The 25,779-nt window shown below is 41.6% G+C and overlaps 1 protein-coding gene across 2 annotated transcripts; it reads left to right on the top strand.

Moving 5' to 3' along the window:
* psmd6 (proteasome 26S subunit, non-ATPase 6) lies at window positions 1–25,672 on the top strand. 2 transcript variants are annotated; one of them, XM_072582471.1, is made up of 8 exons: window positions 2–205; window positions 7,549–7,754; window positions 14,214–14,359; window positions 15,051–15,270; window positions 24,190–24,298; window positions 24,532–24,700; window positions 25,187–25,264; window positions 25,366–25,672. In XM_072582471.1, the coding sequence occupies exons 1-8, from the start codon at window positions 61–63 to the stop codon at window positions 25,460–25,462; spliced, it is 1,170 nt and encodes a 389-aa protein (XP_072438572.1). In that variant the 5' UTR covers window positions 2–60; the 3' UTR covers window positions 25,463–25,672. The 2 variants fall into 2 exon arrangements, with proteins under 2 accessions (XP_072438573.1, XP_072438572.1); XM_072582472.1 differs by lacking the exon at window positions 25,187–25,264 and having other exon boundaries at window positions 1–205.
* The last annotated feature ends 107 nt before the right edge of the window (window positions 25,673–25,779 follow it).

Genomic DNA, 25,779 nt, shown 5'->3' with positions numbered 1-25,779 from the left:
TGCGCCGGCGGTGTCCACCTGCCGGAATCATTTGAAGTGAGAGACGGAGCGGGTGAGACGATGCCGCTGGAGAACCTGGAGGATGAGGGCCTGCCCAAAAACCCGAACCTCGGCATTGCTCAGGCCAAGTTCTTGCTGACTTTGGACGGACACAAAAATGACCCGAAGATGCGGAGCGAGCTGATGGATTCGGTGAAGGAGAACAGTGAGTGACGGCGGGGATTCGCACAGTCACTGAGGCCCGAGGAGGAGGAGCCAGGCGCCGCTTGTCGGCCCAGCCTTCAAGGCCAGGCCTACTACCCAGGCCCCGGCTTGCCGGGCTCGCTGCAACCGCGCGATCTCACTTCCCATCGCCACCAGTTCCTGACGGCTGGTTTTAAAGCAGGCCTGAAGTCAGGATGGCGGCGGACAGTGAGCGGCCCTGACTCCCCCGTGTCCACCCCTCCCTCCCTCTCTCTCTCTCTCCCTCTCTCCCTCTCCCTCTCCTCTCTCTCTCTCCCTCTCCTCTCTCTCTCTCCCTCTCCTCTCTCTCCCTCTCCAGTCCCCTTTACCTCGTTACCGAGAACCACCTTTGCTGTTAGTCTGGACCTTTACGTTTTTGGAGCTGGCGTCTGTTTCATGTCTTTCGCTCTTGAGGAAACATTTTTGCCTTCGGTTGCCGGTTCGTTAATCGCACCAAAGTCCTGGCTTTGAGATCTGCAGCGCCTACTTTTGTTTGTTTCAGGGCCAAGCTGCAGAAAGATCCTCAAAGCTACATCCAATCCGAAAAGTTAAATGCCATATTTTGCGATGTTACCTTCCAACTGCAGCCATGTGCCCTGTGTGTGTTTTTATTGTGTCTCCCTAAGCTGTGTAAAAAGCATATCATTGTATTTTGTGTTTTGATTGTAGACTAAGACTTTTTTTAAAACTGCTTTAAAGCCAAGGAAGGAAGTGCTGCATTTTTAAAAGCAAGACACTTAAACTAATTGTGGTGTTTTGGCTGCTGGTTTGTTAAATGGGGAGATGTTTTCAGAAGGCACTGAGATGTGTATGCGGTCTGTGTTTTAGCTGGCAACAAGTAGTTGATTGATTTTGTTTAAAATCACACAACACCAGGTTATAGTCCACCAGGTTTAATTGGAAGCACACTCGTAACACAGAATTTATAGCAAAAATTTGCAGTGTGATGTAAATGAAATTATACATTGAAGAATTGATTGTCTGTTAAACCTTTCATCTGTTAGAATACAGTGATAGTTTCACTTCTTTTATGTGTAAATCACAAAAGCCTTTTTTTTAAAAGTTGCATTCTCAGGTTAGCTGTTAACAATGGTGATAGCTAGACAATATGTTTATTCCTGATGAAGGGCTTTTGCCCGAAACGTCAATTTCGCTGCTCGTTGGATGCTGCCTGAACTGCTGTGCTCTTCCAGCACCACTAATCTAATATATTGAAGGTGTTAGCCCCCTGTGTTCTCAGTCTATGACCTGATGTTTAGATTGATTCTAATCTAAAAAGTGAGATAAGAGTTTTGCATAAATTCACGCAGTTTTTGAGCTCAGAGTTCTACATGAATGTATGCCGTTTTTGAGCAAAGTGCAATGTAACTCTGCAAGTACAAAAAAATTCACCACACACAATATGTGTGCATGTGGGTCTTTGTCTGTCTGTATGTGTGTGTGTCTGTCTGGGGTGGGGGTTGTGAGTGTGATAAAGTGTGTGTGTGTGTGTGTGTGTGTAGGTAGTGAGTGCAGAGTGTGTTAAGTCTGTGAGGGGGTGCATGTGTAGGAGTGTGTGTGTCTATAAGGGTGTGTGTGGGTGTCTCTGCGCGTCTGTGTGTACCTCTGGATGTGTGTGGGTGTAGGAATAACTGTATGTGTGTGTGTGTGTATTGTGCAATGGTGATCACCTGTAATGTGACATGAACCCAAGGTCCTGGTTGAGGCCCTCCCTATGGTAACCGAACTTAGCTATCAGCCTCTGCTTGGCCACTTTCCTCTGCTGCCTGTCCCGAAGTCCACCTTGGAGGATGGTCACCCGAAGGTCCGAGGGTGAATGTCCTGGACCACTGAAGTGTTCCCCAACAGGGAGGGAACCCTCCTGTCTGTTGATTGTTGTGCGGTGCCCATTCATCTGTTGTCGTAGCCTTTGCTCGGTTTCCCCAATGTACTATGCCTCCGGGCATCCTTGCCTGCAACATATAAGATAGACAACGTTGGCTGAGTCACATGAGTACCTGCCATGTACAAGGTGGGAGGTGTCCCCACGCGTAATAGTGGTATCTATGTCCACAATCTGACACACCCTGCAGCATCCACCATGACAGGGTTGTATGGAGTTGTCCTGAGAGCCGGGCAGTTTGCTATGAACAATGATCTGTTTGAGGTTTGGCGGTTGTTTAAAGGCAAATAGTGGAGGTGCGGGGAAGGTCTTGGTGAGGTGTTCATCCTCATTGATAATGTGTTGCAGGTCACAAAGAACATGGCATAATTTTTCAGCCCCTGGGAAGTACTGAACAACGAAGGGTACCCTGTCAGTTGCAGCCCGTGTCTGTCTCCTGAGGCGGTCATTACGGTTCCTTGCTGTGGTACGTCGGAACTGGCAGTCAATGAGTTGAACATCGTACCCCGTTCTTGTGAGGGCATCCTTGAGTACTTCCAGGTGTCCGTCATGTTCATAGTACTCAAGATAGACAAAGACCCACATGCACACATATGTTTTGTGGAGTGAATTGTTTTGTACTTTCAGAGTTACATTGCACTTTGCTCAAAAACTGCATACATTCATGTAGAACTCTGAGCTCAAAAACTGCATGAATTTATGCAAAACTCTATTATCTCACTTTTTAGATTAGAATCAATCTAAACATCAGGTCATAGACAGAGAACACAGGGGGCTAACACCTTCAACGTATTGTCTACCTATCACCATTGTTAACAGCTAACCCGAGAATGCAACTTTAAAAAAAAGGGTTTTGTGATTTACACATGAAAGAAGTGAAACTATCACTGTATTCTAACAGATGAAAGGCTAAACAGACAATCAATTTTTCAATGTATAATTTCAGTTGCATCACACTGCAAATTTTTGCTATAAATTCTGTGTTACGCTCGAGTCCTCCACAACCACCTGATGAAGGAGCGTCGCTCCGAAAGGTAGTGTGCTTCCAATTAAACCTGTTGGACTATAACCTGGTGTTGTGTGATTTTTAACTTTGTACACCCCAGTCCAACACCGGCATCTCCAAATCTTGATTGATTTGTGCAATTCTGATTGCAGTGACCATCAGCCTGATGACAACTGTTTGGTTCATCAGTAGCTGAACAGATTGTGGATGTGAGCAATACAGTGAGAACACTGCCATTTTTAAAAATTGTATCAGTTGCTGTGTGTTGTCTTTAACCCATAACTAAGAGATTTAATTAGCGTACCCTGTACCTCCTGTGAACAAGTGAAAGAACTTTGAGAAAGAAGATCAAAGAATAGCGTGTCTTGGTGATCAAAGAGAACATCTTAATGAACTGTGGACTGGTGGTAGTGAACTGTGGTTCCCAGTTTTTTTTTCTCCCCTCCATAATACCATTTTGTTTTTGTTTGACTGTTTCTGTTTGTATGTGTTTTTTCTTTCTGTATATGTGTGAAAAGGTTTTAGAAGCTTTTAATCCAGCTTTATCTAGTAGCTCCACATTTTGATAGTTCACAGCTGTTCTCTTATGATTAGAATTTATTTTCTTTCACTAAATAGTTCCTGCTCTTTTGTTAGCTTGATTCTACTGTAAATTGGGAAGTTAGCATACCTTTATTAAATCATGAGCTTGGGATGATGCCCAAGAGTCACGGACTCTACTCCGTGCACTTGCCCAAATGGGTCACAATACAAATTAGAGAATGATATTGTCAGGAACTCAGGATACTAGTGAGTTGATAGCATTGACATCCTGTCATTCATGAGGAACCTTCAATGATGCATAGAACATAGAAAAATACAGCGCAGTACAGGCCCTTCGGCCCTCTGTTGCGCCGACCGAAGCCTACCTAACCTACACTAGCCCAATAACCTCCATATGCTTGGCCAATGCCTGCTTAAATGCCCATAAAGAGGGAGAGTCCACCACTGCTACTGGCAGGGCATTCCATGAACTCACAACCCGCTGAGTAAAAAATCTACCCCTAACATCTGTCCTATACCTACCACCCCTTAATTTAAAGCTGTGTCCCCGAGTAACAGCTGACTTCATTAGTGGAAAAAGGTTCTCACTGTCAACCCTATCTAAACCCCTAATCATCTTGTACACCTCTATCAAATCTCCCCTAAACCTTCTTTTCTCCAATGAGAAAAGCCCCAATTGCCTCAGCCTTTCCTCATACGATCTTCCTACCATGCCAGGCAACATCCTGCACTCGTTCCAATGCCTCCACATCCTTCCTATAATATGGCGACCAAAACTGCACACAATACTCTAGATGAGGCCGCACCAGAGTCTTATACAACTGCAACATGACCTCAGGACTCCAGAATTCAATTCCTCTACCAATAAAGCCCAGTACACCATATGCCTTCTTCACAGCACTATTTACCTGGGTGGCAACTTTCAAAGATCTGTGTACATGGACACCAAGATCCCTCTGCTCATCTACACTACCAAGTAGTCTACCATTAGCCCAGTAATCCATCTTCTTGTTACTCCTACCAAAGTGAATGACTTCACACTTAGCTACATTGAATTCCGTTTGCCACCTTACTGCCCAGCTCTGCAACTTATCTATATCCCGCTGTAACCTGCCACATCCTCCTTCGCTGTCCACAACTCCACCGACTTTCGTGTCATCCGCAAACTTGCTCACCCAGCCTTCAAGCCCCTCCAGGTCATTTACAAAAATGACAAACAGCAATGGTCCCAAAACAGATCCTTCTGGAACACCGCTAGTAACTGCGCTCCAAGATGAACCTATACCATCAACTACTACCCTCTGTTTCCTTCCAGCCAGCCAATTCCTAATCCAAACCTCTAATGCACCCTCAATGCCATACCTCCGTAGTTTTTGCATTAGCCTGCCATGGGGTACCTTATCGAACGCCTTGCTAAAATCCATATACACCACATCTACTGCTTTACCCTCGTCCACTTCCTTGGTCACCGTCTCAAAGAATTCAATAAGGTTTGTGAGGCACGACCTGCCCTTCACAAAACCATGCTGACTATCCTTGATCACATTATTCCTATCCAGATGTTCATAAATCCTATCCCTTACAATTCTCTCTAAGACTTTGCCCACAACAGAAGTGAGACTGACTGGCCTATAGTTACTCGGGCTATCCCTGCTCCCCTTCTTGAACAAGGGGACCACATTCGCTATCCTCCAGTCTTCTGGCACTATTCCCGTAGACAACGATGACATAAAAATCAAGGCCAGTGGCTCTGCTATCTCCTCCCTAGCTTCTCAGAGGATCCTAGGATAAATGCCATCAGGCCCAGGGGACTTATCTATTTTCATCCTTTCCAGAATTTTCAACACCTCTTCCCTACATACCTCAAAGCCGTCCATTCTAATTAATTGTGACTCAGTATTCACATTGGCAACAATGTCCTGTTCCTGAGTGAATACTGACGAAAAGTATTGATTTTAGTGTCTCACCGATCTCCTCCGCCTCCACACACAACTTCCCACTACTATCCTTGACTGGACCGATACCTACCCTAGTCATCCTTTTCTTCCTGACATACCTATAGAAAGCCTTTGGGTTTTCCCTAATCCTACCAACTAAGGACTTTTCATGTCCCCTTCTCGCTGCTCTTAGCTCTCTCTTTAGATCCTTCCTGGCTACCTTAACTCTCAATCGCCCCAACTGAACCTTCACGCCTCATCTTTACATAGGCCGCCCTCTTCCCTTTCACAAGGGATTCCAATTCCTTGTTAAACCACAGCTCCCTCACAAGACCCTTTACTACCTGCCTGACTGGTACATACTTATCATGGATACCCATTAGCTGTTCCTTGAACAATCTCCACATATCATTTGTGTTTTTCCCTTGAAGCCTATTTTTCCAATCCACGCATCCTAAGTCATGCCTCACCGCATCATAATTTCCCTGCCCCCAGCTATAACTGTTGGCCTGCAGTGCACACTTATCCTTCTCCATCACTAGAGTAAAAGCCACCGAATTGTGGTCACTGTCCCTGAAGTGCTCACCTACCTCCTAAGTCTAACACCTGGCCTGGTTCGTTACCTAGAACCAAATCCAGTATAGCCTCACCTCTTGTTGGCCTGTCTACATATTGTGTCAGGAAACCCTCCTGCACACATTGGACAAACACCGACCCATCTAACGAACTCGAGCTATAGCTTTCCCAGTCAATATCTGGGAAGTTAAAGTCCCCCATAACAACAACCCTGCTACTTTCACTCTTCTCCTGAATCATCCTCGCAATACTTTCCTCTAATTCTCTCGGACTATTAGGAGGCCTGTAGAAAACTCCAAACAGGTTGACCTCACCTTTCCTATTTCTAACCTCCGCCCAAACTACCTCAGATGGCAAGTCTTCCTCCATCACCCTTTCTACTGCTGTAATACTATCCTTGACAAGCAATGCCACACCTTCCCCTCTTTTACCCCCATCTCTGACCCTACTAAAACATTTAAACCCTGGAACCTGCAACAGCCATTCCTGTCCCTGTTCTACCCACGTCTCTGTAATGGCCACAACATCGAAGTCCCAGGTACCAACCCATGCTGCAAGCTCACCTACCTTATTTCTTATACTTCTGGCATTGAAGTATACACACTTCAAGCCACCTTCCTGTTTACAGGCACCCTCCTTCTAGATCGATGCCATGTTCCTAACCTCCTTACACTCAAGGTCCTGTACCCTAAAGCTACACTCCAGGTTCCCATGCCCCTGCAGAGTTAGTTTAAACCCTCCCAAAGAGTACTAGCAAACCTCCCCCCGAGGATACTGGTGCCCCTCAGGTTCAGGTGTAGACCATCCTGTTTATAGGGGTCCCACCTTCCCCAGAAAGAACCCCAGTTATCCAAATACCAGAATCCCTCCCTCCTGCACCACCCCTGTAGCCACGCATTTAACTCTTCTCTCTCCCTATTCCTCGACTCTCTATCACGTGGCACAGGTAACAAACCAGAGACAGCAACTCTGTTCGTTCTAGCTCTGAGCTTCCAACCTAGCTCCCTGAAAGCTTGTCTAACATCCTCACCCCTCTTCCTACCTATGTCGTTGGTGCCAACGTGGACCACGATCTGGGGCTGCTCCCCCTCCCCCTTAAGGACCCGGAAAACACGATCAGAGACGTCACATACCCTTGCACCTGGGAGCCTACATATGCACTGTCCTATAAAGTAGGTTTACATTTTGGCAAGTTTGACTTCAGAGGGTGATAAATGCAAAGAATTTGGATCTTTTGGCCAAAGGTTTGGGGTTGACTTTTGTTTTTACAACATTGACTGTTACTCAAATGGATAATATATGGTTTTAGTCTGTGTCCATACAGCAGTGTGAAGATGAATATGACATTCCTAAATTCCAGTGCCTTGGGTTTTGTTTTTTAGATATGGCACCATACTATGAACAGCTTTGTAAAGATGTCGGGTGGTCAATTGACACAGACTTGTTGAGCAAAATGAAAAAGGCAAATGAGGAAGAACTAAAACGTCTGGATGATGTCCTGGAGGATGCAGAAAAGAACCTTGGGGAAAGTGAAATCAGAGATGCTATGATGGCTAAGGCTGAGTATCTATGCAGAATTGGTGACAAAGTAAGAATCTATGTCGTATACCTTGCACTGTTCTGTTATTTTAGTAGTTTGCATTGATGTCATTTGAAAGCAAATAATATGTATACATTAATCAGCTATAGAAACTAATCACTTAGTCCCAGTCACCCAATTAAGGTGACATGGGGTAAAGTTGGAAAATTCATTAAATCTGGTATTGGCTAGGTTAACTTTTTAATTAACATGAAATTTAAGAATGTAAAAGATTCTATTAGTTAAGAATTTTTTTTTTGTTCAGTACATGATGTTTTTTGGGTTAAACTTAAGTGGTGAAACATAGAATATAAATATCCACCATTTTGACAGAGTACAAAAGATAAAAGACTAGTGACTCAATCAAATTGATTTTTCTGGTGACCCTTTTTTTGAGTTCTCTGCCCAAGGACAAGTCCGTCTCAGTGTTAGAGCTTCCACAACACGTAGAGCAAGGAGACAGGTCCTGGAACCACTTCAGCTGCATTATGCTGTTGGGATGAATCTGAACCACACCTGCTGTTCATCTAATTGAATCAAAACCCACCTTCCCCAAGGAGTCCAACAAAATATTCCAGCATTTGTGATGTAATCCAGAGCTATCAGTCGAGAAGGTGGAAGAAGCTCCAATTTCCTTCCATCATATGGCTGACCAGCAATCTCTTCAATTCCTCCAACTGCCATTGGAAGGTTGATAATCAACCTATTTGCCCATGTTATAAACGCATTCCTTGGTCATCAAGTCCATGACATTTCATCCACTTTCTAATTGTATGTTGCAGAATTTTTAATGTAAAATAATTTTGGAAACTAATGTTATAAAATCAGGCACTTTTTGGTATATATAGTGTATACTGAAGCTCTGAATCTTTGACAGGTACAGAAAGTTTGAATTGCTGGTATATGAAAAAGAACGGCTCAGAGGGATATTGACCTAATGCTGGCAAATGAGACTAGATTGGGTTGGTGTGGACTTGTTGGGCTGAATGGTCTGTTTCCACACTGTAGTGAATCTAATTTAATCTGTATTTAGCTTTACACATGCCTAGCCATTTATTATCTGAACAAAAGCAAGTGCAATGTTTCATAGTAAAAGAATTGGAATAAAACCAATAAATAACCATGAGATGTGTATTTTCCTTTTGAAACTTGTAAAAGAGTTTTCAGTTTAGCTTGATGTTTTGTGAGTAACAGCATCTATTCTCTGACCGTAGTCTCCCATATTTCCATTTTGGACTCTCCACTAGTCTGCTTTGTAGAAGTAATTCCAACGCCATGCCTCAGAAAGGTACGGTGATGCTGTAAAAATGCCTCTCCAATCTAGAACACAGGGCGGCAGTTATGGAATGAGGACTAAACTGTTCATGACAGAGATTAGCATTTTCTTTATTAAATGGACTGTGCATCTTTTCAATTTTCTAAGCCAGATAACTATGGCTGATCAATTATTTAAAATATTCAGGATAGAGTCACCGAGACATACAGCACGCAAACAGACTCTTTGGTCCAACTCATCCATGCAGACCAGATATCCTCACCTAATCTAGTCGTATTTGCCAGCACCTGACCCATATCCCTCTAAACCCTTCCTATTCATGTACCCATCCAGATGCTTTTTAAATGCTGCCATTGTACCAGCCTCCACCACTTCCTCTGGCAGCTCATTACATACACACACCACTCTTTGTGTGAAATGTTGTCCCTTTTATATCTTTTCCTCTCACCATAAACCTATGCCCTCCAGTTCTGGGCTCCCCCACCCCAGAAAATAGGTCTTGTCTGTTCATCCTATGCATACCCCTCATGATTTTATAAACCTCTATAAGGTCACCCCTCAGCCTGCAACACTCCAGCCTATTCAGTCTCTCCCTCGAGCTCAAATCCTCCAACCCTGGCAACGTGCTAGTAAATCTTTTCTGAATCCTTTCAAGTTTCCGAAAGGAAGGACACCAGAATTGCAAGCAATATTCCAAAAGTGGCCAAACCAATGTCCTGTACAGCTGCAATGTGACCTCCCAACTCCTATACTTAATGCTCTGACCAATAAAGGAAAGCGTACCAAACGCCGTCCTCACTATCCTATCCACTTGCGACTCTACTTTCAACGAGCTATAAACCTGCACTCCAAGGTCTCCTTGGTCAACAACGCTCCCTAGGACCTTACCATTAAGTGTAGTGCTGGAAATGCACAGCAGGTCAGGCAGCATCTGAGGAGCAGGAGAATCGACATTTCGGGCAAAAGCCCTTAATCAGGAGGGCTTCATTCCTGATGAAGGACCTCACGTTTATCTAAATTAAGCTCCGTTTGCCACTTCTCAGCCCATTGGCCCATCTGATCAAGATCCTGTAGTAATCTGAGGTAACCTTCGCTATCCACTACATCTCCAATTTTGGTGTCATCTGCAAACTTATTAATTATACCTCTTATGCTCACAATCAAATCTTTTATATAAATGATGAAAAGTAGTGCACCCAGCAACAATCATTGTAGAGCTCCACTGGTCACAGGCCTCCAGTCTGAAAAGCAACCCTCCCACCACCACCCTCTGTTTTCTACCTTTGAGCCAGTTCTGTATCCAAATGGCTAGTCCTCCCTGTATTCCATGACACCTAGCATTGCTGACCAGTCTCCCATGGGGAACCTTGTCGAACGCCTTACTGAAATCCTTATAGATCACGTCCACCGCTCTGTCCTCATCAATCCTCTTTTTCCTTCAAAAAACTCAATCAAATTTGTGAGCCATGATTTCCCACATACAAAGCCATGCTGACTATTCCTAATCAGTCCTTTCCTATCCAAATACATGTAAACCATGTCCCTCAGGATTCCCTACAACAACTTGTCCACCACTGACATCCAGGCTCACTGGTCTATAGTTCCCTGGCTTTTCCTAACCACTTTTCTTAAATAGTGGTACCATGTTAGCTAACCTCCAGTATTCTGGCACTTCACCTGTGACTATTGAGACAAATATCTCAGCAAGGAGCCCAGAAATTACTTCCCTAGCTTCACACAGAGTTCTAAGGTCCACCTGATCAGGTCCTGGGGATTTATCCACTTTTATGTGTTTCAAGACATCCAGCACTTCCTCATCTGTAAGATGGACATTTTTTAAGATGTCACTATCTGCTTCCCTGCATTCTATATCTTTCATTTCCTTCTCCACAGTAAACACTGATGCAAAATGCTCGTTTAGTATCTTCCCCCATCACCACACATTGGCTGCCTTGCTGATCTTTGAGGGACCCCATTCTCTCCTTAGTTACCCTTTTGTCCTTAATGTTTTTGTGGAATCCATTTGGATTCTCCTTAACTGCATTTGCCAAAGCTATCTCATGTCCCCAAATTGCCCTCCTGATTTCCCTCATAAGTATATGCCTACTGTCTTTATACTGTTTTAAGGATTATCTCAATCTCCCGTCTATAGCTGACATATATGCTTGCTTCTTTTTCTTAACCAAACCTCTCATTACAGAGGTGGCTAGATTTTTGGATACTGAGGGATATAGGATAGTGCAGGAAGTTGGAATTGGAAGATCTGTCATAGTCTTACTGAATGATGGTAAATGCTTGATGGACTAAGCGGTCTAACTCACCACATGTTTTTCATGGTTCTGTAATACCAATGAGCAAGTGGATCTGAAGCTCCTGGGCAGGACAGTTCACATGATTCATACTTGCAAGTGCCATTGAATATTTGATACTTGGGTGATTAAAATTAATCAGCGAAGTGTTACTGAAATTGTGGTGTAGTAGGGCTTAGTGCTGCATCCACTGTTTGTCATTTATATAAATGATTTGGATGAGAATTTAGGAGACATGGTTAGTAAGTTTGTGGCTGACACCATGATTGCTGGTATAGTAGGCTGTGAATAAGGTTATTTAAGATTACAAAGGGATCTTGATCAGTTGCACCAATGGACTGAGGAGTGGTAGATGAAGTTTAATTTGGATAAATGCGAGGTGTTTCATTTTGGGAAGATGTACAGGTTATACCATTAATGGTAGGACCCTGGATAGTGTTACTGAACACTGAGACCTAGGTGTTCAGATACATATTTCTGTGAAAGTTGTCACAGGCAAGCAGGGTGGTTGAGAAGGCGTTTAGCATGTTTACTTTCATTGCTCAGATCATTGAGTATCGGACTTGAGATGTCATGTTGTGGTTATACTGGATGTTGGAGAGGCCACTTTTGTGCAGTTCTGGTCGTACTGCTATGGGAAGCATATTATTAAATTGGAGAGGGTTCAGAAAAGATTTACCAAGATGTTGCTAGGACTGGAGAATTTGAGTTATAAGGAGAATCTGGATAGGCTTGGAATATTTTTCATTTGAGGGTAAGAAGTTGAGGGGTGACCTTTAGAGGTTTATAAAATCATGAGGGGCATAGATAAGGTGAATAGCAGAGGACCTTTCCCTGGGGTAGAGGAGTTCAAAACTAGAGGGCATGGGTTTAAAGTGAGAGGGGGAGGACTTAAAAGGATCGAAGGGGCAACATTTTCTTGCATGTATGGGACGAGCTGCCAGAGGAAATGGTGAAGATGGGTACAGTTATAACATTTCAAAGGCATGTGGATGGGTACATGAATAGGAAAGGTTTATAGGGATATGGGCCAAATGCTGGCAAATGGGTTTAGGATATTTGGTTGGCAAGGACAAGTCAGATCGAAGGCCCTGTTTCTGTGCTGCATAACTCTGACTATGATACCTCCAGCATGTCTTGTCCTTTTTTATAAAAACATTTTGGACTTAGTAGATCTTAAAGCAAAATAATTTAATGTACTCTTACAACCAACAATCTGGAAAAATATTTTGTTTTGAATGAATATCACATTTGAAGTTTGGAACGTTTTTCCACACATGACAATGAGCATGGGATAATTTTTTAAACTCCTAACTAGGAATAATTTATTTTTGGTAATCCAAGGTAATACGTGGTCTGGGGCATAGGTGGATAGAAGTTGCCTGTCAGGCATGATCTCATGGAACGGTGAAACAGGCTCAAGGGGTTAACTGGCCTACCTCTTCATTTCTGGTATATGCCAAAAACCAAGTTGGTGATGGATAGAACTGAAACCAATCGTTAAACCCTTTTTAAAGCATTTATTTTCAGAGTTATCTATTGCCAACAAGGGCCTTCTAACTCAATAGCCACTGTTTGTTTTGTACAGACTCAAGTAATCCCAATAGATACTCATCTCTGGCATACAAATTAATACAATTAACCAAATCTTCCTCCTTGCCATGCACTTTTATATTTGCAGCTAAAATTCCAATAATAACTAACTCAAAGGCATCCATATTCTGTATGAAGCAATTTGTATATTGTGATGTATGTTTCGGTAATCTTTAAAAATTTGAGCATCCATTTCATTTTATAAAATATACAGTTACCTGTTCCTTTTTTAAACCTCATATGTTCTACTTAATCCTAGGTATATATCCTAATTATTTCACAATATGTAAAAATGCAAAATTAAAAGTGCAAGGAATCTGTGATTTGTAACTTCCTGGTGTGATTGATTACTTATCTTAGTTGATGACATGCCTATTGCTGGAAATCTGAAGGTCCTCTTGACTTGACCCAGAAGCCAGCTGGCATTAGGTGAGTGAAAGTATGTGCCACTGAGTTTGTGATCTTTGTGGGCATCTTTCTTTGAAGTCAGCAGTTGTGACTGGTAGAACCTCAATTTTGTTTCCTAGTCCTCCTATATGTTCACCAGATGAGAGTGGATGCTTCAGTTTGCAACTCTGAAATTTCTGGAAGTATTGGTATTAAACTATACATTATCATGTAAACTCCAAGTATATGAATTAAGAGCAGGTGATAAAGTGATCACTGACTTATCTTTTTGTAATATGATCTAATTATTCTGTGCTCTCTAATCATGCTTCACTTGAAGATTACAATTGATTTTTGCTTTCCTAAGTGGTACCACAAGAGATTGAGAAGTCACACTTGGATTTTATGTCATTAATAGTTAATAGCACATTTTGTGGCAATTTGTAAAGCAGATTTGCTTGGAGAATAGGTAGGTATAACAGTATTATCACTGATAGGAAGACTAACATGACCAATTTACATATTCTGTTTTAAATGTGCATTGGAGTTTATAATGGGACATGATTGTAAGGAAAATGACAGCAGGAAGTAAGGATTTTTTTTGAGTGCAAGTGTGTGCAGTGAATAGCAAGATGTAATGTGCCATCAATATTTAATCTACAAATGCAGTTATTTCAAAGATTGAAATCTTTGTTTAACTGCTTGCATATTTGGGGTTGACCTTCATGTGGATCCAGTTCAGTTGAATGATGGTACATTTACCAGTTTAAAGGAATTAATCGATGATAATCAGTAACTAATTAATATTCTTTAGCAACAATATTAAATGTGTTCATTGTGTGACATGGCATGGTACTTTTCTGAATCACTTCACCTCTGTAATTAAAATGTTTTGTTTTTAAGGAAGGTGCTTTGACAGCTTTTCGGAAAACATATGATAAAACTGTGGCTCTGGGACATCGTCTCGACATTGTATTTTACCTGTTAAGAATTGGCTTATTTTATATGGATAATGATCTGATTACACGTAACATTGAGAAGGCAAAAAGGTACTGTCACATTTCATTTGTGTGCATCTGTTCATTTTGTTTTGATATGTGAATTGTGTAACATGCACTCTCATATTTTGGAATGAAACCTTAAATTTGATAACTCCGTTCTTCTCAAAACATAATCAGGTATAGTATTGTCAAATATTCCTACAAATCAGTTACTCTTGACTGCTTCTTTATAATTAACTTTGAATTTGAGGTCGAGTAGCTACGCGCATTACACAATGCATTTGCTTGGCATCTTGAAACTTAACCTTTTGAATATATGTATCATTTCTTTGCTGTAGTATTATAGTGTTTTCATGCAGTTTCAAATTTAGTTAATATCAGTAGCATTGTAGTGTTTGTGAATCTAATAGTGAACTGTGTCCTGAATGTGCTGTTCATATGGTGGCTGAAAATTTATGGCAGAACTATTGATTTTAAATGATATTGGAGTCAACAGAACCTCAAGGGTTTGAGACATAATTCAGACTTCTAATATATAAATTGAGATGTTGATTACTGACCATGTTTACCTGAGATCCTGATGTGACTGGGATGACTCGCAGTTACTTGTTATAATACTGGCATTGGAAAACGTATGCTTAAAAATTGCTGGCAGAAGTGACAAAAATAGTAATAAGGCTATAGAATATTAAATTGAATTTTAAAAGCAAATTTATTTTCTGTGTGGGTTCTCTTGCAGTTTGATTGAAGAAGGTGGTGACTGGGATAGAAGGAATCGTCTCAAAGTTTATCAAGGGATGTATTGTGTGGCAATTCGAGATTTCAAGCAGGCTGCAGAGCTTTTCTTAGATACTGTCTCTACGTTCACATCCTATGAACTCATGGATTATAAAACCTTTGTAACTTATACTGTTTATGTCAGCATGATTGCACTAGATCGGCCTGACCTTCGTGAAAAGGTAAGCAAAGTAATTGTAAAATAATTCTGGAACAAGTACACTGGCTTGGTGTATCTCCATAGACATGGAAAATTGAAACACTTTCATTTGTTTGTGTACTGTAAATTTTTTTAACATATGATCTTTTGAACTCCTGCCATTAATGTTTTACTCGCTTGCAGAACTTCTGTCCTTAACTTCAAGGCATTGCCTATCTGAAATTATCCTCCGATTTAACACCGGTATTATAATGGAAAAATGTACTGCACTGTTGTGCTAGGCACACTCCCAAATCCAAGTATTACAACCTGGTACAAACTGTGTATTGTTGATACCGGTAGGAACAGTCCCCCCTTTTTTGTTGGGCTCTTTTATAATGAATGCCAACTGGATTCAGTACAGAAGAGTTGGGCCTGTTTCCGTGTTGTGTGACTCCGCGTAAAACTATTTTTCTATTTAATCATTTACATTGTTTCCCATGACAAACTTCAATTTCTTTTGTCTTGAGATTTTTAAAAATGCATTCACAGGATGAGGGGGGTTGCTGGCTAGGCCAGTATTTATTGCCTATCCCTAATTGCCCAGAAGGCAATAAGGACTCAGTGATATTGCTGTGGGTCAGGAGTCTGGACCCAAAAGGACATCAGTGAACTGGATCGGCTTTTTCCAGGCAATCCACAATGATTTCATTGTCATCATTAGACTCTTAATTCCAGATTTTAATCAGAATTAAATTCCACCATGTGCTGTGGTGGGATTCAAACCCATGTCACCGGAATATTACTTGGGTCTCTGGATTAACAGACCAGTGGTAATGCCACTAGACCATCGCCTCTCCCAAGTCAAGCCATAGCGAGGCTAAAATTCCAGATTGGACTGAATGAGCAGACAGCATGAGGAGAAATGTTTTATTCTTGCATGATTTTGAAAAAAGGTTAGGAAACCTATTTTTACTGCACTTTGAAAAGAGTGTTGCGGTATTAGTTTATACTTGGCAATTATTATTTGACACATGGAATTTGATAGGGAAGAGTATTTAAATTGTGTTTTCTTTTATTTGGGTCTGGATGAAAGTTGACTTAAAACAGATTTCTTTGTTGCTGGTGCTTAAGTTTGTTATTCTCTTCGGGATTGCTTCATTGAAGCTGCAGCCCTCAGCAAAACTGGTAAAACAGATGATATATTTGTCACATACAAACGGTTATATTCAGATTGTAGACAAAGCAAAAATTACTTTGTGCAAAGTATATTCACTTGAGTGTCTTATATACACTATAGAATGTAAGGTCAGTCTGGGTTTCTAGAATTACTGTGTACTCGGCATGCCTCAATATATGATGTGCTCTAATCTTTCGCAAGTTGATGAGTAGAGAGTTCATTGATAGCCAAAAATTTAGGCAGTTGTCAGTCTTCGTGGGTAAACTCTCCGGACTTTGAGAGTATGGCCAGGATACCAGCCTTTGTCAGTTAGCTTAGCTGGCAGTGCTTTCTAAACTGAGAAAGGTGGTTCAAGAGTCACTGGAGACTGGAAAACATAAATCGTTCTGACACTTCAAAGTAGCACTGAGGTTGTGCTATGTATTTGAGCTAACATCCTTTAGATGTGGTAATGCAAAGCTTCTATCTGCCTGCTTACCTGGTTGTAATTAATCCTGCATCACAATTTAAAGAGCAGAATGTTTACCATGTATCCGAGTCACCGTCTCTCTCTCCCTCACACTGTAGGCAGAGAATTATTTGTTTATACATTTGCTGTTTGTGTAATTGTGCTTTTTTCAAATTAGATGCATTCCAAAAGTACTGTATTGTTTAGGAAATATTTCGGATACTGAGAATGAGATCAATGTTATATGAATGTAAATTACTTGCTCTTCCCCTTAGAAAATTTTAATGTGCCCCTGTAATAATGAATGCAATGCTGTCCTTGTTTCAGAAAGACATTGTTAACTGATCAACAGAAAACACTAATAACGGAAACAAAAGCAGAAATTGCTGAAAAAAAAAAACCTCAGGTCCAGTAGCATCATTAATAACTGAAAATTGTTTATGAACATCATTGGAAATTGCAGCTAGTAAATGAATAGGTAATAGAAGATCTGGTGGTATAATGGGTTTAAACTTAACTCCGCCTTGATCTGAAGCAACTTTCCTCCACTGAATGAAAAGGTCCTCTGTGAAATGAGGTTGGGCAGTTTTAATTTGGTTGCTTGTCCTTTTGTTACTGTATCCTAATTTGGATGGTTTACGTAGAAACATAGGGGTAGCGATAATCATGTTGATGCTTAGACCCAAGGTTAAAACATCTAAGGTTGCTGGACAAATGATCTGGGGACCTTAATTCACATTCCATTGCTGCTGGGAAAACCAATGTATTTAATGATTTGGCATAAGATTGACATAAACACTCACTGGTTCTTTAGAAAAGGAAATCTGCCATCTTTACCTACGCTACCCTATATGTGCAAAAATTTTAAGAAATTGAATGGTAATGCAAAATAGAAAAGCTGGGAGGAAGGGAGCCTGAAAGACAGGAAACAAGGTGGAGCATCAAGTATTCTTTGAATGCAAAATGATGCCAGAAGGACAAATTTAAAGGCATTCAGCATTCACAACAAGTTGGATTATCTAAAGGGACAGCGAGAGGTAATTAAGTATGATCTGATTGCCATTGCAGAAACATGGTGCATGGTGATCAAGACTAGGAGCTGAATATTTGATATTCAGGAAAGATAGATAAGGACAAGGAAATAGAAGTGCGCTGATAATAATAGATGGGATCAGTATGTTAGTAAGAGACATTCTTCCAATCTGAGAATCTGTTTGGACAGAGCTAAGAAACAGTAAACATTGGTTGGAATTGTGTATAGTTCACCAAACAGTAATGGGAATGTTAACATTGGTGTAGGTCAGGAGGTGAAAAACATATAGCATGGGCAAACAATAATCATAAGTGAATTAGATCTGGTAAACCAATTGAGCACTAAAGTTGTGGAGGCCAGGTTTCTGGAGTGTAAGGAATAGTTTCTAGAGTAAACTGTTGAGCTCACCAGAAGATAGACTACTTTAGCTCTTTTTCGTTACATAATATTAGATCTAATCATCACAGGAAATGACATCACCAACCCAAGGAAACCCAAATACGTGAATAGAAAGTGGGCCGTACCACCAGTGCTTCATCTGGAGGCTCACTGATGTTAACTAGTATGGTGACTGGTTAACAAGGTTAAATCGCATGGAATTTCAGGAGAACTAGCCATTTGGATACAAAATTGGTTAGAAGGTAGGAGACAGAGTGGTGATGTTTTTCAGACTCGAGCTGTGACCATTGTGCTGAGAGATTTGATGCTGGGTCCACTGCTTTTTGTCATTTTTATAAATGATTTGGATGTCAATAAAGGAGGTATGGTTAGTAATTTTGCAGATTACACTAAATTGGTGGTGTAGTGGACATTGAAGAAAGTTACCTGAGAGTACAACAAGACCTTGATCAGAGGGGCTAAGGAATGGCAGATGGAGCTTTATTTAGATAAATGTGTGGTGCTCAGGGCAGGACTGAAGCCTCAAGTCCTGGGGTGTGTTGCCGAACAGAGACCTTGGAAGTGCAGGTTCATAGTTCTTTTGAGTCACAGTTAGACAGGGTGGTGAAGATGATATTGGTATGCTTGCCTTTATTGGTCAGTGCTTCGAGTATCAGAGTTGGGAGTTCATGTTGAGGCTGTACAGGACATTGATTAGGCCACTTTTGGAATACTGTGTTCAGTTCTGGTGTCCTTGCTATTGAAAGATGTTGTGAAATGTGAAAGGTTTCAGAGAAGATTTAATAGGATGTTGCTGGGACTGGAGCTACTTTCACTGGAGTGTTGGAAGCTGAAGGTAACCTTATAGATTTATAAAATCATGAGGGGCTTGGATAAGTGAATACTCGAGTTCTTTTTCCTAGGGTAGAAGAGTACAGGGCAGAAAGGGCATAGAAAAGTACAGCACACTGTTGTGTCAAGGATTACTCCTAATCTAAAATGACTTCCTGGGCCGAAGTAATGTAAGTAATCTAACCTAATTTACTCTGCTTCCACCACCGCCGCTGGCAAAGCATTCCATACATTCACAACTCTCTGTGTAAAGAACATACCTCTGACGTCTCCTCTATACCTTCCTCCTAATATCTTAAAACTATGACCCCTCGTGCCAGTCAGTCCTGCCCTGGGGAAATGGCTCTGGCTATTGACACTATCCATGCCTCTCATTACCTTGTCAGGTCACCTCTCTTCCTCCTCCTCTCCAGAGAGAAAAATCCGAGCTTAACCAACCTCTCTTCGTAAGACAAGCCCTCCTGTCCAGACAGCATCCTGGTAAACCCTCTTTGCACCCTTTCCAAAGCCTCTGTATCTTCCCTATAATGGGGTGACCTGGACACAATATTCCAAGTGTGGTCTCACCAGGGACCTCACCAAAACCTTGCAGCTCTTAAACTCAATGCCCCTGTTAATGGAAGCTAAAACACCCTATGCTTTCTTAACAACCCTATCCATTTGGGTGGCAACTTTGAGGGATCCATGCACTCGAACACCAAGATCCCTTTTCCTCCACACTGCCAAGAATCCTGTCTTTAATCCGATATTCAGCATTTAAATTTGACCTTCCAAAACTTATCACTTCACATTTATCCAGGTTGAACTCCATCTGCCATTTCTCAGCCCAGCTCTGCATCCTATCGACGACACCTCCAACTTTGTGTCATTGGCAAATTTACTAACCCACTCCTCACCCAAGTCATTTATAAAAACTACAAAGAGCAGAGGCCCAAAAACAGAGCCCTGCAGGACACCACTCACCACTGATCTCCAGGCAGAATACTTTCTGTCAACTAACCTCCTGTGAAGCGCTTCTGTGATGTTTACTCCGGCATTTATAGTGGCTTGTCTCTGCCGCTTCCGGTTGTCAGTTCCAGCTGTCTGCTGCAGTGGCCGGTATATTGGGTCCAGGTCAATGTGTTTGTTGATAGAATCTGTGGATGAGTGCCATGCCTCTAGGAATTCCCTGGCTGTTCTCTGTTTGGCTTGTCCTATAATAGTAGTGCTGTCTCAGTCGAACTCATGTTGCTTGTCATCTGCGAGTGTGGCTAATAAGGATAGATTGTCGTTTTGTGGCTAGTTGGTGTTCATGGATGCGGATCGTTAGCTGTCTTCCTGTTTGTCCTATGTAGTGTTTTGTGCAGTCCTTGCATAGGATATTGTACACTACGTTGGTTTTGCTCATGCTGGGTATTGGGTCCTTTGTCCTGGTGCATTGTTGTCTGAGAGTGGCTGTTGATTTGTGTGCTGTTATGAGTCCTTGTAGTCGCAGTAGTCTGGCTGTCAGTTCGGAAATGCTCTTGATGTATGGTAGTGTGGCTAGTACTTTGGTGAAATTGCGCGGGTATCCGTTTTTGGCGAATACATTGTATAGGTGTTCTTTTTCCTCTTTTTGTAGTTCTGGTGTGCTGCAGTGTGTTGTGGCCCTTTTGAATAGTGTCTTGATGCAACTTCGTTTGTGTGTGTTGGGGTGGTTGCTTTTGTAGTTCAGGAGTTGGTCTGTGTGTGTGTCTTTCCTGTATACCTTTGTGGTGAATTCTCCATTCGGTGTTCTCTGTACCATCACGTCTAGGAATGGGAGTTGATTGTCCTTTTCTTCCTCTCTGTGAATCGGATTCCTGTGAGTTTGGCGTTGATGATCCGGTGTGTGTTCTCTATTTCTGTGTTTTTGATGATTACAAAGGTGTCATCCACATATCTGTCCCAGAGTTTGGGTTGAATTTGCGGTAAGACTGTTTGTTCTAACCTTTGCATTACTGCTTCTGCTATGAGTCCAGAGATCAGCGAGCCCGTGGGTGTTCCGTTGATTTGTTCGTACATCTGGTTGTTGGATGTAAAGTGAGGCACAAGTCCAGTAGTTTAAGTATGCCGTCTTTGTTGATAGGTTCAACGTCCTGTTGTCTGTTCTGTATGTCCAGCAGGTTGGCTATTGTTTCTCTGACTAGGGTTTTGTCAATAGAGGTGAACAGTGCCGTTACATCGAATGAGACCATGGTTTCTTCCTTGTCTATGTGTATATTTCTGATTAGATTAGATTACTTACAGTGTGGAAACAGGCCCTTCGGCCCAACAAGTCCACACCGCCCCGCCGAAGCGTAACCCACCCATACCCCTACATCTACATTTACCCCTTACCTAACACTATGGGAAATTTAGCATAGCCAATTCACCTGGCCTGCACATCTTTTGGACTGTGGGAGGAAACCGGAGCACCCAGAGGAAACCCACGCAGACACGGGGAGAACGTGCAAACTCCACACAGTCAGTCGCCTGAGGCGGGAATTGAACCCGGGTCTCAGGCGCTGTGAGGCAGCAGTGCTAACCACCGTGCCGCCCACAAATGATGTCCAAGAATTCCTGTGTTGATTGTATAGAGTGTCTGGATCCGCTGATCAGGTGTTTCAGTTTCTGCTGTAGTTCTTTAGCCAGTTTGTGTGATGGTGTCCCTGGTAGTGATACTATGGGTCTGAGTGGGATGTCTGGTTTGTGCATTTTAGGTAGTCCATAGAATCTGGGGGTGTTGTTGCTTTCAGGTTTCATTCTTTGTAGGTCAGACCTGGTTATCTGTCCGTTAATTTGTAGGTTCCTCAGTGTGTTGTTTATCCTATTGGTGAGCTGTGGGGTGGGGTAAAACTCCCTCTTTTGGTAGGTGTTGGTATCTGCAAGTAGTTTTTGTGCTTTTTTGGACGTACTGTGCTTTGTCCAGGATGACAGTCATTCTGCCTTTGTCTGCTGGTAGTATGATTATGTTCTTATCGTTTCTTCGTGATTTTAGTGCTTCCCTCTCCTTGGTGTTGAGGTTGTGTGTTTGTCTTTTTCTTGTTATCAGGGGTACAATACTTTGTCTCACTGTTTGTTGTGTCTCTTCTGTCAGTCCATTGTTCTTGAGTGTGCATTCTAGTGCTGCTAGGAAGTCTGCTGTCTTGGTGTCCCTGTGGTTGTAGTAGAGTCCCTTGGCCAGTATTGTTCTTTCCATGTCTGTGAGCTGTCTGTGGGAGAGGTTTTTAACTCAGGTGTGTGTTGTGGTGTCCTCTTCGTTGTGTGTTCATTTGGCCATTTTTTCTTTTAGTGCCATTTTTTTTGCGGTGTGTGGTCCTGTTCTGTCCTATGGTGACGGCCTGTTCTATGGTCCGGGTCAATTCCTGATCCACACACTCGGATGACAAGCAACATGAATTCGACTGGGACAACACTACTATTATAGGGCAAGCCAAACAGAGAACAGCCAGGGAATTCCTAGAGGCATGGCACTCATCGACCTGGACCCAATATACCGGCCACTGCAGCGGACAGCTGGAACGGACAACTGGAAGCGGCAGAGACAAACCACTAAAAATGCCGGAGGAAACATCACAGAAGCGCTTCACAGGAGGCTCCCAAGCACTGAGGATGTCACCTAGAAAGGGGATGAAACATCTGCAACACAAATTCCCAGCTCGGCGAACAGAACCACAACAAGCTACAAATCTTCTCCCAAAATTTAAGAAAGTAATTGTGGGGGATTACAGAGCAATCTTAAAATTTAAGAGCTAGTCTGTTTTGGGTTGGAAACACTTCATTCAGTAAAGAATTGTGGATATCTGGATTGTTCTTAAAGTGTCAGTGCAGAGTTAACTATAAATATCAAGGGTATTAGGTAAGTTTAAGATGGACTAATGGGGTTGAGTACCGATGAGCCACTTACTGGAATGATAAAACATGCCAAAGAGGTAAAAGACCTGTTCCTGTTCCAATTGCTTATCTCACAATGTGGCAAATTTCATAATGCATAAGATGGATAGTTTCAAGGTTGTTTTGGATGTGTTTTGGGCCAGACTGCCCAGTGGTCAGCACTGCTGCCTCACAATGAGAGGGACGCTGGCCATTCCAGCCTTTGGGTAACCGTCTGTATCTGTGTGCATTTCTGTAATGTGCTCTAGTTTCCTCCCACAGTCTAAAAGATCCCACAGATTGGCTATGGTAAATATGGGGCTGTGAGGATAGAGTGGAAAGGGGGTGGGGGGGTGGTTGTCTATCTTCCTAGGATGTTCTTTAGATGATTGGTGCAGACAAGATAGGCCAAATGGTCTCTTTCTGCACTGTTGTGATTTTTGTTTTCCCAGGTTATAGAGAAGCAGTGAATAAAATGAAATGTCACCAGGAACATTAACACTTCCTTTCCACAGATGCTGCTTACCTGAAAATCTCCAGCGTTTCCTTTTGTTCTTTGTGCAAAAGGTGCATTGTAATGCTGGCCTGAATGGCTATGCTAAGCCACTCAGCCTAACGCCCTCTGGCCCTTATATTAATGTTCATTTGGAAATCAAATGTTGTTGACAGCCTTTCACATCCTGAGAACTTTGTGATTATTGCATCAGAGTGAACTGCACTATTGCAACCTAGTTGCAAAAATTCCCACACCCAGGGAGTTGATTGATGACAGTAGTAGAGATCTGATCATGCAGACTTTTTAATATTTTATCTGAAAGACAACTGTCTCCCCTGTAGATATTTTCTAATCAATTTGTTCACAAATAGTATAATACACCTGGAGCAGATGAGACTTGAACCCAGGCCTCTTGGCTAAGAGGTGGGGAAATTACCAATGCTCTACAAGAGTCCCTTTTGAAATCTTGTTTGGACATGTTTTGACAAACATTTAGGCAGGTGAGAATATGACCGGGGTAGGGAATTACCACTGCTAACTCTACTGGTGTGACAAGCTTAATGACAGACTCAAACCTGAGTCTTTGAGAACACTGCAATAGGTTCATAAAATCATGCTAAGTGAGCTAGGAGTCTACGAAAAACTGCTAGTTCGTTTGGAAAGCCCACTGAATTTATGAAAAAAAATTCATTTAAAATTACAATTGTAAATGTTTCAATCTAGGTCATCAAAGGTGCAGAGATTCTTGAAGTACTGCACAGTCTTCCAGCAGTTCGGCAGTATCTTTTCTCCCTGTATGAGTGCCGTTATGGGGTTTTCTTCCAGTCTCTTGGTAAGTTTACTGTATCTAATCAATTCTACACACAAGACAATCATATGAATTATTTCACTTGCTGTAGGGAAGGAAACATCCACAATGATCAGTGAATACTTTGAATTATACAAAGACAATGGTCTTCTGAGATATAGAGAACTTCGTTTTGAAAGATTATCTGCATTTTGTTTTATGAGAAAGCAAATGATTTTCCAGGTTCCTGACTAACTAATTTGCCCTCTCGTCTTTAGCTACAGTAGAACAGGAATTGAGAAAGGACTGGCTCTTTTCTGCTCACTATCGCTACTATGTACGTGAAATGAGAATTTTGGCATATAGTCAGCTCCTGGAATCTTACCGTTCATTAACGCTTACTTATATGGCAGAAGCCTTTGGCGTTGGTGTTGAGTTCATTGATCAGTAAGTTGGTTTCTATCTTATACTTAGGCTTTGGACTAAAATATAATTCCAGAATCCAATTCTATTTTGCATTTCACAAATTATGATGCATCCTTTAAGAACCAAGTAGTGAAATTCATAATACTTGAATGTTTTCTAAACTTTTGAAAATAATTTCATAGATGTAAAAGTGGGGCAGGTTATAATTTAAAAATGACAGCAACCAACGCTACTTTACTTTCTCTCCCTCATCAGCTATTCTTTAAATTTAAAATTTATTTAAACTTTCTTCCAAAGCTGCAGTCACCTAACCTGAAATTTACCTTCCAATTTGCCAGTATTAAGAAAACATTTGAAGCTTTGTTTTAAAACCACCACTCAGAAGGGAAGGATTGCATGGGGATTTGTTGTCTTGTACTAAATCAAGGCTACCAGTATACAAATCAAATAAAATTATAGTTCCTGATTAGGCAGTGTTAATAAAAATGTTTGGCATTTGATTTGCAGGGAACTATCTCGTTTCATTGCTGCTGGTAGACTACATTGTAAAATAGATAAAGTGAATGAAATAGTAGAAACCAACAGGTACGTAATGTTATCCAAAGTGTAGACCAACTTTAAATCACTTAAAATGTTGAAGTGAAAAAATTAGTTTCAACTGTTAATTATGACCATTATTGTTACAGGCCTGACAGCAAGAACTGGCAGTACCAGGAAACTATAAAGAAAGGAGACCTGCTATTGAACAGAGTCCAGAAATTGTCACGAGTAATAAATATGTAATTTGCTAAAGGAATACTTAACATGTAATTGCCATTTAGGTTTTGAATTGTTCGAGTTATTTCTCCAAACTTGACCTTTTTAATATTTACAAATCATGGGTTTAGTTTGTGCCATTGTTAAACCTTGTGTAGTCTGAACTTCATAGTTTACTACAGTGGAAACATTTACAACTGTATATAATAATAAACAGCCAGAGCATGTTTTCAAAAATATAGGCTCACGTGTTTCAGAATTTAAAGATTACGCTGGAATTCAAAATCATGCTAGCAAATGCTATTGCTTTTGAACTTTCCACTGGGAAACTAAATGTTTTCTTC

Source organism: Chiloscyllium punctatum, chromosome 12 (assembly GCF_047496795.1).
Source record: "Chiloscyllium punctatum isolate Juve2018m chromosome 12, sChiPun1.3, whole genome shotgun sequence".
NCBI classification, from domain to species: domain Eukaryota; kingdom Metazoa; phylum Chordata; class Chondrichthyes; order Orectolobiformes; family Hemiscylliidae; genus Chiloscyllium; species Chiloscyllium punctatum.
Note: the sequence above shows the minus strand (reverse complement) of the source record. Positions and strands in the feature narration are given on the sequence as shown.